The sequence below is a fragment of the Danio rerio genome, chromosome 3, assembly GCF_052040795.2.
Source record: "Danio rerio strain M-AB ecotype USA chromosome 3, GRCz13ab, whole genome shotgun sequence".
In the NCBI taxonomy this organism is placed as follows: Eukaryota; Metazoa; Chordata; class Actinopteri; order Cypriniformes; family Danionidae; genus Danio; species Danio rerio.
Genome location: NC_141023.1, coordinates 50,112,501 through 50,127,934, shown reverse-complemented (window position 1 = coordinate 50,127,934; position 15,434 = coordinate 50,112,501). Strand labels below are relative to the sequence as shown.

The 15,434-nt window shown below is 36.9% G+C and overlaps 1 protein-coding gene and 1 long non-coding RNA gene across 2 annotated transcripts in view; both read right to left on the bottom strand.

Annotated features, from left to right (window-relative positions):
- The window catches only part of LOC147846022 (uncharacterized), an 885,319-nt gene that overhangs the window by 223,180 nt on the left and 646,705 nt on the right, over positions 1–15,434 (bottom strand). The gene's annotated exons all lie outside the window — the stretch shown is intronic.
- The window catches only part of tbcd (tubulin folding cofactor D), a 93,917-nt gene continuing 82,527 nt past the window's right edge, over positions 4,045–15,434 (bottom strand). Inside the window, exons 33-39 of the mRNA XM_087245093.1 lie at positions 10,307–10,428; positions 8,671–8,748; positions 8,366–8,455; positions 4,721–4,808; positions 4,527–4,639; positions 4,351–4,435; positions 4,045–4,215 (exon numbers count right to left, since the gene is read on the bottom strand). Of these exons, the coding sequence (XP_087101219.1) occupies positions 4,201–4,215; positions 4,351–4,435; positions 4,527–4,639; positions 4,721–4,808; positions 8,366–8,455; positions 8,671–8,748; positions 10,307–10,428 (591 nt within the window). The 3' untranslated portion in view covers positions 4,045–4,200. The remainder of the gene's footprint in view (positions 4,216–4,350; positions 4,436–4,526; positions 4,640–4,720; positions 4,809–8,365; positions 8,456–8,670; positions 8,749–10,306; positions 10,429–15,434) is intronic.

Here is a 15,434-nt window from a genome sequence, read left to right as displayed (position 1 = left end):
GAAGTTTACGGCCACCTGGCCGGCGGGAAGGAGGAGGCGGAGAACCAACAGTTTCAAATAATTTTTAATAAGAAAATAAAACAAACCTAAATAAAAGAGAAGAATGAATTCAGCAGACGCTTGATTCGAACTGAGTTCATGCTCGAACGTGTCAAAAAATTATGACATGCGTTTGCGCCACTCAGACTGTTAAGAGTATTACATCATTTTGCACCTATACATCTCACTATCTCTTTTTTAAATCCACACAGTGCGATGTTCAGACCCAACTGTGTTAACCGCATCAGCTAAACTCCCCCCACTCTATTTTTTTCTTTTGTTGTTAATTCTGGAGGACAAACTTGCAAATAACAGTTTTTCTCCGGTCTACCTCCAAAACGAGCATCTCCAATACACATTCTGTTCAAAGTTTCTCTTATTGCTTGCTTGTTCATTTGGTTTTGCCAAAGTAGAGTCATAAGCCTATTCATACGGGGGAGGAGGCAGGGAGGGGTTTTGCGCTCGTGCATGTTGCGCTCATTTTCACATTCATTCGGATGTACAAATAATATGCGTGGGATTCGGCGTACGCAGTGTTTCATACATCTGATTTTTTTTTCTGCGTATGCACATTTACAGCTTTGTGCGTACGCAATGTTTTAGTAAGATTTCCACGCAAGTCTTCGTACATGAGGCCACTGGTCTCATGCTCCAGTCCCACTTTGGTGGACGGAAGCAGGCTTTGGCATCATGGCGGATCGCGGCAACTCCCCCGGCATCATTGGGATGGTTCCCTTCAGCACTTTCCCTTCCGGTGGTAAGCCCTGTGTTCCCTGCTCCTCCCCATGCTGGGAGCCGGCAGCAGGCAGATCCTTCCCTCGCCAGCCTCAGGCCGACCCGGCACTCTGTGCAGACGAACAGGTTTCTGCTCCACTCAGGTTACCTCCCGAACAATCGCCCTCCCTCTATTTCGGCACCACTGTAATGAGGTTTACGGCAAACTGATGAAGTTTTAAATAATTTTTTATAAGCAAATAAAACAAACAGACAAACTAAAAAGCAAGAGTAAAACAATATGTCCAGGCCTGGTCCTCTTTCGTCCTCCTCTGCCATTGTTCTTCCCTCTGTAGTCCAGAACTCCTTCCGTAGGATTCAAGGCCGGTGTGGGCCACAAGTGTTTCTCATCTGCGACAGGCCTTGTTTCTTTCGCCACAGTCACTTTTTGTGGTCCCCTGACTCAATTTTGCTGTGGTCTGTGCTATTTACAGGGTATTTCTTGGCCACTGTAATAATTTTGACACTATACGAGATTCATTTTAACATCCTGTAGAGCAGGGGACACCAATCTTGCTCCTGGAGGTCCGGTGCCCTGCAGGGTTTAGCTCCAACTTGCCTCAACACATATGTCTGGGTGTTTCAAGTATACATAGTAAGACCTTGATTAGCTTGTTAAGATGTGTTTAATTTGGGTTGGAGCTAAAATCTGCAGGACACTGAACCTCCAGGAACAAGTTTGGTGATCCCTGCTGTAGACCACTGTCATTGGCAAATCACCAACTCATTTACATTATGTCAATAATCAGGCTGATATTGGGTAGTCTGTTGGCGTGGAAGCTAATAAAGTAATCATTCTTGGATCTTGGAGCTGATGAAAAAGTAATGAAAAAGCATTGCCGAAAGTTCAGGGGTAACACAAGGACAAGCTTGAGCCCAAATCCTGATTACCCAACGGGCAGTAATCTATATCAAACCACTTCATCTACTGTGCCTCTCGTAAAAGAATGAGAGCCCATCCACCCAAGAGCTCCAGCTCAACAATCAGATCTTTGTTTTAGCCAGGAGTGCTGTTGTGTATTTTGAGACCATTTGGGTTCTTCTCTAAGCTCCAGTAAAGCCTGTGCCCAAAGTGAGAGGCGAGATGGGTTGGGCTGAGTGTGAGAAGAGCGCCAGGCTTCTTCGTCCTGCCCACAGTCAGACATCAGCCGCTCGCTGGATACACACTGACTGGTCTGACCTTGCCAAGCTGCATCTGTCCACTGCCAGGCCTTCCTCCACTGTAAATGTTAACACTTTCCCTGGAGTATAATAAGGCGGATTAGATTGGGTTTCATTGCGAAGTTCTCTGTCTGGAAAGCTGTTGTGCTGGCTGCGATGGAGGGAAACAAAGTGGGGGAACTAATTGGTGAAGGGTGTGAGAGAAGGAAGTAATCTGCCTAGAGGTCCCTGAGCACCCATGTTCCCTCAAATCCCAATTATCAATTAGAGTGAATGCGAGACCAAATGCATTACGCTTTTCTGTACACAGCATAACAAATGAGAGATAATGGTACTGGTTGTGCTTTTTTGTTTGTTTGTTTTTTTATTCCAAGGATCTCACTTATAAATGTGGTGCATGTACAAAATAAGAGTGAAAAGTGCATATGCCACTTCCCACGTAAAGGTTGTGATCTCAAAAAAAAAAAAAAAAAAAAAAAAAACACTTGGCATCTAAAGACTTGTAAGCCTTTAACTTCTCTCTTGTAAAATCACATGGATCCTCGGTGGGATTATATTTTTATTTAATATATATGGGGTTGGATGCTTGTTCATTTCATCTTATCCATTATCTATTGGAAGGGTGCTATCGCAAATGGAGCTGTCAGAAAAACGCAGCTCACTTTAACATTAATTTTGCTGAATTACTGTGCTTATCACTGGGTGACAAGCTGTTATAATAAGCTGAAAGCATTATGTAATAAATACATATATGTAATTTATATAACTTATTTCTAAGACAACAACAAACTCTGTATTGCATCGGATGTCATTCCCTCGGATGTCAATGTTAGCACTCCCGATTTTTTCTGCAACCTTGCTGTGTGCGCATCCTGATGTTCACAAGCCAGTAATTCATCTATTTAAATGCATCTTTTAAGTTAAAACCACACAATTTCACAGGAACAGTGGGATGAAGTTTGTTCTTCCTGCTGAAATAGTTTATGTGTGCCAGAAGTCAATGCAACACAGACGCACTTGAATTTGATTAAGTTCAGTAATTTGATCTCAAGTTTTTTAAGATCTTAAGATTTTAAGGTTAAAGAGAAAAAAAAAAAACTTGACATTTTAGATATTCTTTTTTCACAAAATCACAGAATTAGCAACATCTCATAATTTAATAAAAATTAAATGTTAAATATTATACCAATAATATAACTATTTTTAAAATATCAAAATAAAAGAAGTCTAAAAATGCTAGCATATTATTCATTGTTTATTCAAGGCACTGCGTTCTGACACAGCTCAGTGAATTGAAATTACATTCAACAAAAAGCCAGACTTGTGAAGGTTTCAAAAGCTTTATTAAAAAGCACAGCTTCTAAAGAATTATGACACATCACTGACAGAATGCTGTAAATTAAGACAGAATACTTATTTCTGGATGAGTATTTCCTCAAATTTGGATTGGATATGGATAAGGCAGCTCTAGGTTTAAATCTGGTACTTCTAATGTATACTTTACCTCACATTATAACCTGTAAGCGAAACATATTCTTATAAGGATATTAGTAATTGATGATATTTGCTCTGCAGCTGGATTAACCTTCTAGTTTAGATCCATCCCCAGTGCTAGTTCCAGGAAAAAAATCATTTAAAGTAGGCTTTACCAAACTTATTGTTAGAGGGCAAGTGTTCTGTCTATTTGTCCTACCTTGTCAGATTGTTCTATTTCCCATTCAAAAAGTAGGTAGCACATTTTAATGACACTATATTCTACCCTTCAGATTTTGCTACTAGTTTAAATTTTAATGTGGAGTAGTGTGATATGAAGCCATAATATTGTCCTAACCTACCTAATCCCTAACCCCAACCACCTCAGAACCATTAAAATACTTTGTTGGCAGCATGATCTGATGGGTAGGAAAACTGCCAAGACACCGGTATCCTGGATAGCTTAGCCCCAATCCTAAACAAACACCTGAACAAGCTAATCAAGGTCTTACTAGCTATACTTGTAACTTCCAGGCAGGTGTGTTGAGGGAACTCCAGAACAGAGATTGGTGACCTCTGATTTAAATAATTATGCACTGAACTCAAGGACATTTACTTAAGAATTTAATAATGACAGATCATAGATGGTTAGAAGGACAATATTATCTGGCAGGAGAACGTACAACCTATTTCTGATGTCCACTGCAAATGCAGAGCCACATGCATCTCTTCGAGTGATGGTGTACCATTGAACTATTGAGGGGAAGTCTGAAACAAATAAATATAAAAAATGTATATAAGAATAATAAATAGGTCAGTAATGATTGATTCTGGAAATCGGATGTTATAAATGACATCACCCAAACTCTAAAACAATCACTGTAAAATCTCTAAATATGTTACCTTGGCTACAAGAGTGGGCTTCGGCACCCCCAACCAATCACAGAGCTGATTCCTGTGACTCCGCACTGTAGCGATGTCACTTTCCCTAAAACAGGAAACATGAAACGACCATAAAGCAAGTATCCACACCAAATTCCTCCTCACAATCCTTTAATAATCCCCATGTAGGCACTCACCAATTTGTGTCACTAAGCGAGGCCATGACATCAGCGAGCACTTGTTCATCTTCGATGACATCATCGTAGGTCAAGAGCATCTCGTATACCTGGCTGGCAGTCGTCTTTCTGATCTTCAGACCCAAGACAGACAATGGAGTCAAAATTACATCAAAATTGTCTAGACTAAATCTGATCTGCTACTGGTGTCTTACCAAAGGGAAGGGGTGACAGAGCAACATCAACAGCTGAACTAAGACTTTCTTCCTCACATCACCAGGAAACTGCACCAGTCCACAGAACCTGCGGTCAGAGACAGAGAGACAAAGTTCATTTAGTCATCATATCTTCTTCTCTCAGTTAAAGTAAGTATCGCTGCTGCCTGAAGAGACTTACGCCACAAGTAGGCAGGGTTTAGGGTTGGTGTAGTTATAGACATTCATAATACATAACAGGTTACTATGAGGTTAGGTTTAGGGTTGGGGTCAGTCTAGACGTTTAAACGCAAGAGGTTAATATGAGGTTGGGGTAGGTGTAGATGTTAATAAAACACAACAGGTTACTAAAAGGTTGGGTTTAGGGCTGGGGTTGATTTTAATAACGCACAAGAGGTTACTAAAAGGTTGGGTTTAGGGTTGGTGTAGGTGTAGACTAATAAAACACAAGAGGTTACTAAAAGGTTGGGTTTAGGGTTGGGGTAGGTCTAGACAATCATAAAATACAACAGGTTACTATGAGGCTGTGTTTAAGGTTGGGGTAGGTCTAGGCATTGGGGTAGGTGTAGACATAAATAAAACACAACCGGTTACTACAAGGTTGGGTTTAGGATTGGGGTAGGTCTAGACGTTAAAATACAAGTAGGTTCTATGAAGTTGGGGTAGGTGTAAACATTAATAAAACACAACAAGTTAATATAAGGTTGGGTTTAGAGTTGGTGTAGGTGTAGACATTACTAAAACATACCATGTTACTATGAGATTAAGTTTAGGGTTAGGGTAGGTCTAGATGTTAAAACACAAGAGGCTACTATGAGGTAGGGGTAGGTGTAAACATAAATAAAACACAACAGCTTAAGATTGGGTTTAGGGCTGTAATAGGTATAGACATTACTAAAACACAACATGTTACTATGAGATTGGTTTTATTGTTGGGGTAGGTCTAGACATTAATAAAACACAACAGGTTACTAAAAGTTAGGGTTTAAGGTTAAGGTAGGTCTACACGTTAAAACACAAGAGGTTACTATGAGGTTGGGGTAGGTGTAGACGTTAATAAAACACAACGGGTTACAATAAGGTTGGGTTTAGGGTTGGTGTAGGTGTAGACAAATAAAACACAAGAGGTAACTAAAAGGTTGGGTTTAGGGTTGGAGTAGGTCTAGACATTAAAACACAAGTGCTTACTGTGAGGTTGGGGTAAGTGTAGATTTTAATAAAGCACAACAGATTACTGTAAGGTTGGGTTAAGGGTTGGGGTAGGTCTATACAATTATAAAATACAACAGGTTACTATGAGGCTGTGTTTAGGGTTTGGGTAGGTCTAGACGTTAAAATACAAGATGGTTCTATGAGGTTGGGGTAGGTGTAAACATTAATAAAACACAACCGGTTACTAAAAATACAACTGGTTACTATGAGGCTGTGTTTAGGGTTTGGGTAGGTCTAGACGTTAAAAAACGAGGTTTCTATGAGGTTGGGGTAGGTGTGGACATTATTCAAACACAACAGGTTACGTTGAGATTGGGTTTAGGGTTAGGGTAGGTCTAGGCGTTAAAACACAAGAGGTTACTATGAGTTTGGGGTAGGTGTAGACTTTAATAAAGCACAACAGCTTACTATAAGGTTGGGTTTAGCATTGGGGTAGGTCTATACATTAAAACACAAGAAGTTACTATGAGGTTTGTGTAGGTGTAAAAGTTAATAAAACACAACCGGTTACTATAAGGTTGGGTTAAGGGTTGGAGTAGGTATAGATTTAAATAAAGCACAACAGGTTACTATAAGGTTGGGTTCAGGGTTTGTGTAGACATTACTAAAACACAACATGTTACTATAAGATTGAGTTTAGTGTTGGGGTAAGTCTAGACATGAATAAAACACAAGAGGTAACTAAAAGTTTGGGTTTAGGGTTGGGTCTAGACATTAAAACACAAGAGGCTACTATGAGGTTGGGGTAGTTGTACACATAAAAAAACACAACAGGTTACTATGAGATTGGGTTTAGTGTTGGGGTAGGTCTTATACATAAACATAACACAAGAGGTTACTAAAAGGTTGGGTTTAGGGTTGTGGTACGTCTAGACATTCATAAAATACAACAGGTTGCTATAAGGCTGGGGTTGGTATAGGTGTATATGTTAATAAATAACAATAGGTTACTTTGAGGTTAAATTCAGGGTTGGGGTAGGTGTAGAGATTCATAAAACACCATGGGTTGGACTCTGTGACATGTTTATGACATTGAAAAAAATCAGAACGCTGGGAGGTTTGTACAGCCCACTAGGAGCTCATGTCCCACCCACTTGGAGCCGACCTGGCCATTTGGAACTGGCTTTGACCTCAATTAAAGGGAAAAAGAAGGCACTTCTATGGCCCAAAGAGGTCATTTTATAGGCCCACACAGAATCTGCACCTACAGAAATCTGCTGATTTTATAACCCATCATTGAGTGCATTTATTTACTTAAATATTAATGCATGTAAACATGTCTTTTTTCAGTTTTTATTTTAATTTCAGTAATCTTACTGAAAAATATGCAAATGTTAATACAATTTATATACAGTAAATTGTATATTTAATGGGATTTGCCTTTAAAACCTAAATGAGAGGTTATAATTTTGTGTATGTTAAGTTTTAGCTACTGTAGTCCCCAAATCCTTTAAAATCTGCAGATTTTAGAATAGCAAAAAAAAAAATATATATATATAGGTATAAATATTATACCTTATATATCTTATATTATACTATAAGTCTTATAACTTATTCTCCTGGTTTCACAGACAAAGCTTAAACCTAGTCCTAGATTAAAATGCAAGTCTGAGCTGTTTCAACGGAAATAAAATTGCACTGACTGATTTTTAAAGTATCAGTGCCTTTGTTTTGTCTCAGAATGCACGCCAGTAATGTTTTTTTTCTAAGCATGTCTATAAAAATTACTTAAATGTCCTAATTGAACTATGGCCTAATCCTGGCTATAGTCTAAGCCCTGTCTGTGAAACCGGGCCTTAATATTCTGTCTGGCCCTAGTACATAGGGAAGGTAGTAACAATAGTAAGCAACTTGTTGGAAACATTGTTAGAGGGCAGGTGTTCTGTCGAAAATGAAATAATATTAAGAGCATTTACAAAGAAAGATTGACAAAAACAAGCCTTACATCTTTGTGAATGCTAAAAGGCATCCTTTATCGTACACCTTTCAATTGTTACCATATGATCAATGATAATGTGAATAGGTTAAAAGTAATCACTAATGCCAAAACCACATTCATTTATTGCAGTGGTTCTCAAATCTGGTCCTCGGGTCCCCCAGCTCTGCACATTTGGTATGTCTCACTTATTTGACACACGAGAATCAGGTAATGGATCTCTGTTAACGAGCTGATGATCTGAATCAGGTGTGTCAAATGAGAAAGACATATAAAACACATGTTTTAACCTTTATATTTTAGGACATTATAGTAAAGACAGTAAAACACGGAGATAAGAGAAAAAGGGAAAGGACTGACAGAGGACCTCAAGCTGGGAATCAAAATCATGTTGCCGTGAGCACTTCAGGGCTACATTTCGAAGCACTAACCACTAGGCTATTGGCGCCGACAAAGACATGCTTCTTTGACCCATGGCCCAGTGTTGGAGCACTTACACTGCAATACATGACAACAGCTTCTGGACATCTTTGGACTTCTTGATTTCCTCCTTACAGAGCGACAGCAGCTCTACACAAAATGGATGACTGCAAACAGAGAAAAGGACATCCGATTAAAACAAACCAACACACATTCTCCCTCTGACTTCTCAGTTTCAACACATGGCTTGGCCGGGCTCATCCCTGTGTGAGTCCTTTCTGTGTTTTTCTGTCATGATATCATCTCTCCTGCCGAGCTCTAGATGGTTCGTGTATCTGAGCCAAAGGAGGCAGTAATGTACACTTGGCTTTCCCACGCTCACCTCTCTTGTCTAGTGAAGAGGTCAAAGCAGCCGTTAGCAAGGATTTGGTCCACCATCTTCAGTAAAGGTACAGAAACCCTGTGGGGCAGTCAAAACATATAACATAAATGCAACACGTAACCAAATGAATTGGCATGCAGCCCTTAAAATCTACATCAAGTTGAAGTTGCTGAGACTTTTATTTCAGTATGTTTATGTTCTTACAACTAAAATGGAATTTAAAGCTAACTAATGGTAAAAGAGGCGGGGCTAAGAATATTGTGGCTGAGGCTGTTATGCTGTGTTCACACCAGTTGCGGAATGTCCGGATAAATTGCGCTATTTACGCGTAAATAGACATGTGAACATTGAGTTTACTCGTTTCATTCGCGCGTCAAAATCCACTTTTTTCGCGCGTCAAATCTGCTTCATTTGCGTATTAAACTCACTTCAGAACAATTGCGATTTGCGCCCGATGACTTTAACTTCGTTGCTAAAAGGCTAACATGTATTTTTAATTATTAAACTGTGTTTATTGTGATTTATGAAGGTTGAAAAACAGCATCGATTTGATGAAGCAGTGTCTGAGTGCACTAGATCCTTTTAGAGGTGCACCCAGTTAAGCGCATCAAACGGCAAAACGCTCATTTTGTGCATGTCATTCATGTCGCGCAATTCACATCGCGCGTATTGCGCCGCAGGATATCTATTCACGTCTTTGCATGGACTTAACATGAAAATCACCCGCGCTTATTGCTTCTTCTGCGCCTGACGTGAACGCAGCATTACACTGACATCAACAGAGGAGCGAACAGATAACCGTACATATTTTTGTAATTTGTATGTAATGTAATTTGCATAGAATAATTGTCTAACTAAAGAACAAAGGCCCACACCGGGATGCTTTTTGTTTGCGTTTATCGTCAGCATTTTTCAAGATGTTTTTCCGGATTCAAACCCAAGCGATTTTTACTGGGATCGAGCAGAAGAGTATGCATAACCACTCCTTGACATTAGATGGTGCTACACAACTTTAAGCTTTTGACATCTGCTTGTAACACAGAAGAAGACAAAGTTTGCACGCTTGTTGTTATGGATGGTTCAAGAAGCAGCTCTAGCTCTAGCGATAAATAAATGACTATTGTTGACCAGTGCAATAAGCTGCTCCACGTTCATATCGCCTCTGGCCATCTTCTTCAATGTGCGGTCGCATTGACAGTTTTGCGCTAGAGCGCCTCCAAGTGCTGTTTACTCTAACTTAAGCAGCTCTGTGCACTTGAAAAAAAGTGACCATGAGGCGTTTTTTTTTTTTAAATGACACTTTTACGCCTGACGCTTTGCGCGTTGGTGTGGACGATCATATTGACAGCCTTTAATTAGTCACGAGGCATTAAACGTCGATGGAAACTGCAAGCAAAAAACGTCATGGTGTGCACAGGCCTTCAGAATGTACACTAGCAAAGTAAACATTTAAAATTTTAATTTCATATGGATGTTAAATTCCAAAAAATTGGTATTTAATATATAAAGCTATTTTTTTATTTTGTTGAGATTCTTAAGCATCTCAAACATCTCATACTGTGACATAAGATTTTGGTCTGACTACATTTGTATGGTGTTGCATGTGGTTTCGTAGCTATGTTGTGTTTTGTTGCACCTGTCGTTGCGCAGATTATCTCTGAAGATGCGTAACAATGTGTCTCCAAACTGTTGAAGCATTGTGAAGTCCTGCTGGATGCCCTTTAGGTAATCGAATAAAGATTGAGAGGAAAAACGCACCTGCAGGCACACAAGGAAAAATGCTTTAAAAATGACAAACTAAGAATAATAGTTTGAATTGTAGTTGTTATGTTATTGTAAACACTATTTATTATCTACATCCATAAGTTATTTATTATATTTAAAACAAAATGTAATATTTAAATACAAAAAATACAGTATATTATATACATTTTACAAATCTTATTGCCGATCACGTCTTATTTTGTACTCCAATTAAATATTTATTCAAGTACTTACTTATTAATTACAAAATAAAAAAGTTATCAGTGATCCACACTTATTTCCATGGCACAAAATGTAAAATGGCCTGTTTTCCATCCATCCATCCATCCATCCATCCATCCATCCATCCATCCATCCATCCAAAAAAAAAAAGATTCTGATTACACATTTTAGACCAGTCTTGTGTTTCAATTATAGCATAATGATTATGTTTTTTTTTTACAATACATTGTACACTATTATTAATTATAATATTAGTATAGTATAGTCAAAAATATCCTATCAGTAACACAACAGTGCTCAAGGTTGACTTTTAGGTTTTAAATACACATTAGTAGCAGCAGAACAACCCTTTACAGGTCATGAAATACCCAACGGTTGTCTGTGAAAAGGGCAATAATCATATTAGGCATAACCTGACAATATACTGGGCTGCTCGATTATGGAAAAAAATCCTAATCACGATTATTTTTGCTCTTAATTGTAATCACGATTATTCAAAATGATTATCAGTTGAAGTCAAAATTATTCGCCTACCTGTGATTTTTTTTTTTTTTTTTGGATAAAATAAAAGCAGGTTTAAATATTTTTAAACCTATTTTAAGGTCAATATCATTATACCCCTTAAGCAATATATAGTTTGATTGTCTGCAGAAGAAAATACTGTTATACAATGACTTGCCTAATTACACTAATTAAGCCTTTGAACTTCACACTTTAATCTGAATGCTTGCATTTTGAAAAGTATCTAGTCAAATATTCTGTGCTGTCATCATAGCAAAGATAAAAGAAATCAGTTATTAGAAATGAGTTATGAACACTTTTGTGTTTAGAAATGGGTTGGGAAAAAAACCTTCTTTCCATTAAACAGAAATTGGGGGATAAAGAGTTGCTAATAATTTAGAAGGGTTAATAATTCTTCAACTCCATATATACAGTTATTTTCCTCCCTGTAAATAATATGGGTCAGTTTAGGACCATGATCTGTTCACACTGCAAATCTGATACTGGCCACACTTATAACAGTGATTTATAAAAAAAAAATCTGATTTGAGCACTAAGCCTTGCAGTGTGAACATAGCCCTACTTTCTAAGGTAACTTCCCCCAACGCTGGCTGTTGGGAATGTTTTCATCCACTCTGGGGTGTTTATGAGTTTTAATTTGGCCACAATTTTTTTACCAAACTTTTTTACAACAGTTTTACCAAAGGGAAGTATTTTTGGTGATATCATATTTTGACACATACAGATAAAGTCAGAATTATTAGCCCCCCTTTGACTTTTCTTTCTTTTTTAAATATTTTCCAAATGACGTTTAACAGAGCAAGGAAATTTTCACTGTATATCTGATCATTATCTTTCTTCAGCATAAAGTCTTAATTGTTTTAATTCAGCAAGAATAAAAGCAGTTTTAATTAAAAAAAAAAAAAATTAAGGACAAAATTATTAGCCCCTTTAAGCTATTTTTTTCCAATAGTCTACAGAACAAAACATCGTTATACAAAAACCTGCCTAGTTAACCTAATTAACATAGTTAAGCCTATAAATGTCACTTTAAGCTGTATAGAAGTCTCTTGAAAAATATCCAGTCAAATATTATGTACTGTCATCATGAGTGTCTTTGATAAAATATATCAACCATTAGAGATGAGTTATTAAAACTATTATGTTTAGACATGTGCTGAAAAAATCTGCTCTATGTTAAGACTTTAACCATATTTTGAGAAAATGCTTTGAAAAAACAAACACAAATTTACCTGCCTTTCGTTTAGTTCATAACTGTTTTTGTCCTATTTACTTTAATTATAATGACTTTTTTTTTCAAAGCCATGACACCATAAAATCATGCATTCTTGATTGTTGCTGGTTTTCACTGTTGGAATAAGGACAAAATGCTATTTTTTATTTTTATCATCAGTTGCAGAGTAGCTGTTTGCACATTTATCTTAATATGTCAGAGAAACTCAAAATAAGCAGCTCAGTTTTCTGTGTATTTCTGCACAAACTATAATCTGCCTTTTTACTCCATAAAACTGCATACACAAGCCAAAAACTTTTTTTTTTTTTTTTTTTTTGTATACAGGCCTAATGCTGCCAACTGATGATCAACATTAAAAATACACATTTGACCTCTTCCCAATCAGGAATACCACCAAAATGAAGAATGCATGATTATGCTGGCATGGCTTTGCAATCAAAAATGTCATAAGGATGGAAGTCAAAGGGGGAAAAACATAAGAAAAGGGTAGTACATTTGAACAGTACACAAGGTTTAATCCAGATTTGGACATAACAATCATAAACAGTATGTATGGCGTAATGCATGAGACAGCAAGTTCCTCTATTTTCACTATGAAAAAAGGAAGTAATCAGCAGAGAAAGCAGCACTTTCTCTCCCATCTAAAACATCTATCCATAACACAAACTTCTCTCATAGTGGTGTATTAATGTGTGTAAGGGGTCAGATGAAGCCTGATTATGTACGGTTTCAACTGCGCTGTGCGGCCCAGAGGGAGCTGAGCTTCACAGAGAAGCTCCATCATTCAGCATCGAATCTGTGAGAACCGCTCATTTATCCAGCAGTTTTGGCACCGAGAAATCATACGGTTTTAGGCTGAAGGTGAGAGCGTAACCTCTGCTGTGGCTCCAGTCAAAGGAGAGAGAGGAGGAAAGCTCCACCGACTCATTTATAGGTCCAACTGGCAGATGAGTTGACATTTACTATGCTCAAAGCTCCCGTTAAAACCCCCGACATTATTATTTTTCTTCATCAACAAACAGTTGAGGCTATAAATAACTAAATGACTTTAAATTAAAGTCAAGGGTGAAGTCCCAGCAGCCGTTGGAGCAAAGGCATGGAGCCTAAAATGCTAAGTAGGTGATACATTTGAAAACTTTTTTATATACAGTTATCCAAACAGTTTTTAAGTACTTATTATTTCTATTTTCTTTTTTCATCTCTCAAACCACGAAAATATTTTAGTTGTGGCTTTAACTTTAACCAATATATATATATATATATATATATATATATATATATATATATATATATATATATATATATATATATATATATATATGTATATATGTGTGTGTGTATATATATATATATATATATATATATATATATATATATATATATATATATATATATATATATATATATACACACACATACACAAATATATATACATTTGAAAACTTTTTTTATATATAGTTATCCAAAGAGTTTTTAAGTACTTATTATTTCTATTTTCATCTCTCAAACCATGAAAATATTTTAGTTGTGGCTTTAACTTTAACCAATATGTATATATATATATATATATATATATATATATATATATATATATATATATATATATATATATATATATATATATATATATGTATGTATGTATGTATGTATATACATGTATGTGTATATATATATATATATATGTGCATATATATATACATACACAAATATGTATGTATATACATGTATGTGTATATATATATATATATATATATATATATATATATATATATATATATATATATATATATATATATATATATATTGGTTAAAGTTAAAGCCACAACTAAAATATTTTCATGGTTTGAGAGATGAAAAAAGAAAATATAAATAATAAGTACTTAAAAACTCTTTGGATATATATATGAAGGCAGTTCATTCAGCTGTGGCAACCTCAGATTAATAAAGGTACTAAGCCGAAAAGAAACTGAATGAGTAAATGAAATATGTAAATGTGTGTTTATCCATTATTAAATTGATTTATTTATTTTAAACTCTTGTTGGCGTGGGGTCCCTCCAGGTGCTCCAGTTTCCCCTACAGTCCAAAGACATGCAGAATGGGTGAAAAGGGTAAGCTAAATAGTCTGTAGTGTATGTGTGTATGTCCCGGTGTTCCAGATTGGGGGTAGAACATTGGGCTAACAGCTCACTACATAAAAACGATGTAACAAAACACCAATATGGTGCAGCTGAATATCAACTTTGATATACAAAAATGACCCTGGGAGTAAGTAAGTGAACCATAGATAGACAATACCAGTGTTGCCATCTCTGTCACGTGAAGAAGAATTTGATTCAAATTGTAATAAAATGTATGAATTTCACTGCTCTTTCTGTATTTTGATCAGAAACCTGCAGTCTTTGTGAGCATATAGTAAGAGACTTTCAGAAATATGAAAAAAAGAAGAAAAAAAAACTCACCATCCACAAAGTTTTAAACAGTAGTGTATAATCAGAAAATGAACCTCAAACAAACAAAAAAAGGAATAATAATAAGAAAAAAAAGTACAGGAAGAAATCAGCATTCCAGATAAAAGACAAAAGGGAATGGAAAGATCAAGCTGATGAGCAGAAGATCCCTCCAGGGGCCCTCAGTCACCACCAAAAGCATGAGCACAAGCGTGAAGGGACAAGGTGCCAACAGTGCTCTCTCACTTCCAGCTAAATTTGTTTTGAGTGAATGCCGGGCCCGCTGGAAGAGCTGTGGTTTTCGCGTCTGAGCCGTTTACACCCTGTGCACTTTGAGGCCAGGATGGGCAGAAGCTCACATTTGTGGCAGCTTTTCAGTTTATTCAAACACATGTCAGCCATTTTCTAAAAAACACCAGAGTGTTTCAACACCAGCTTATTTTTCAAAACCCAAAACGACAGACCACTTTTGTGTTGCAATTCTTGAAAATCTGAAATGAAGCAATGCAAAGTAAAGCTACACGGTCTAGTAGTGTCAATTTCCCTTAAAGCATTCAAACTCCTGACCGCGCTC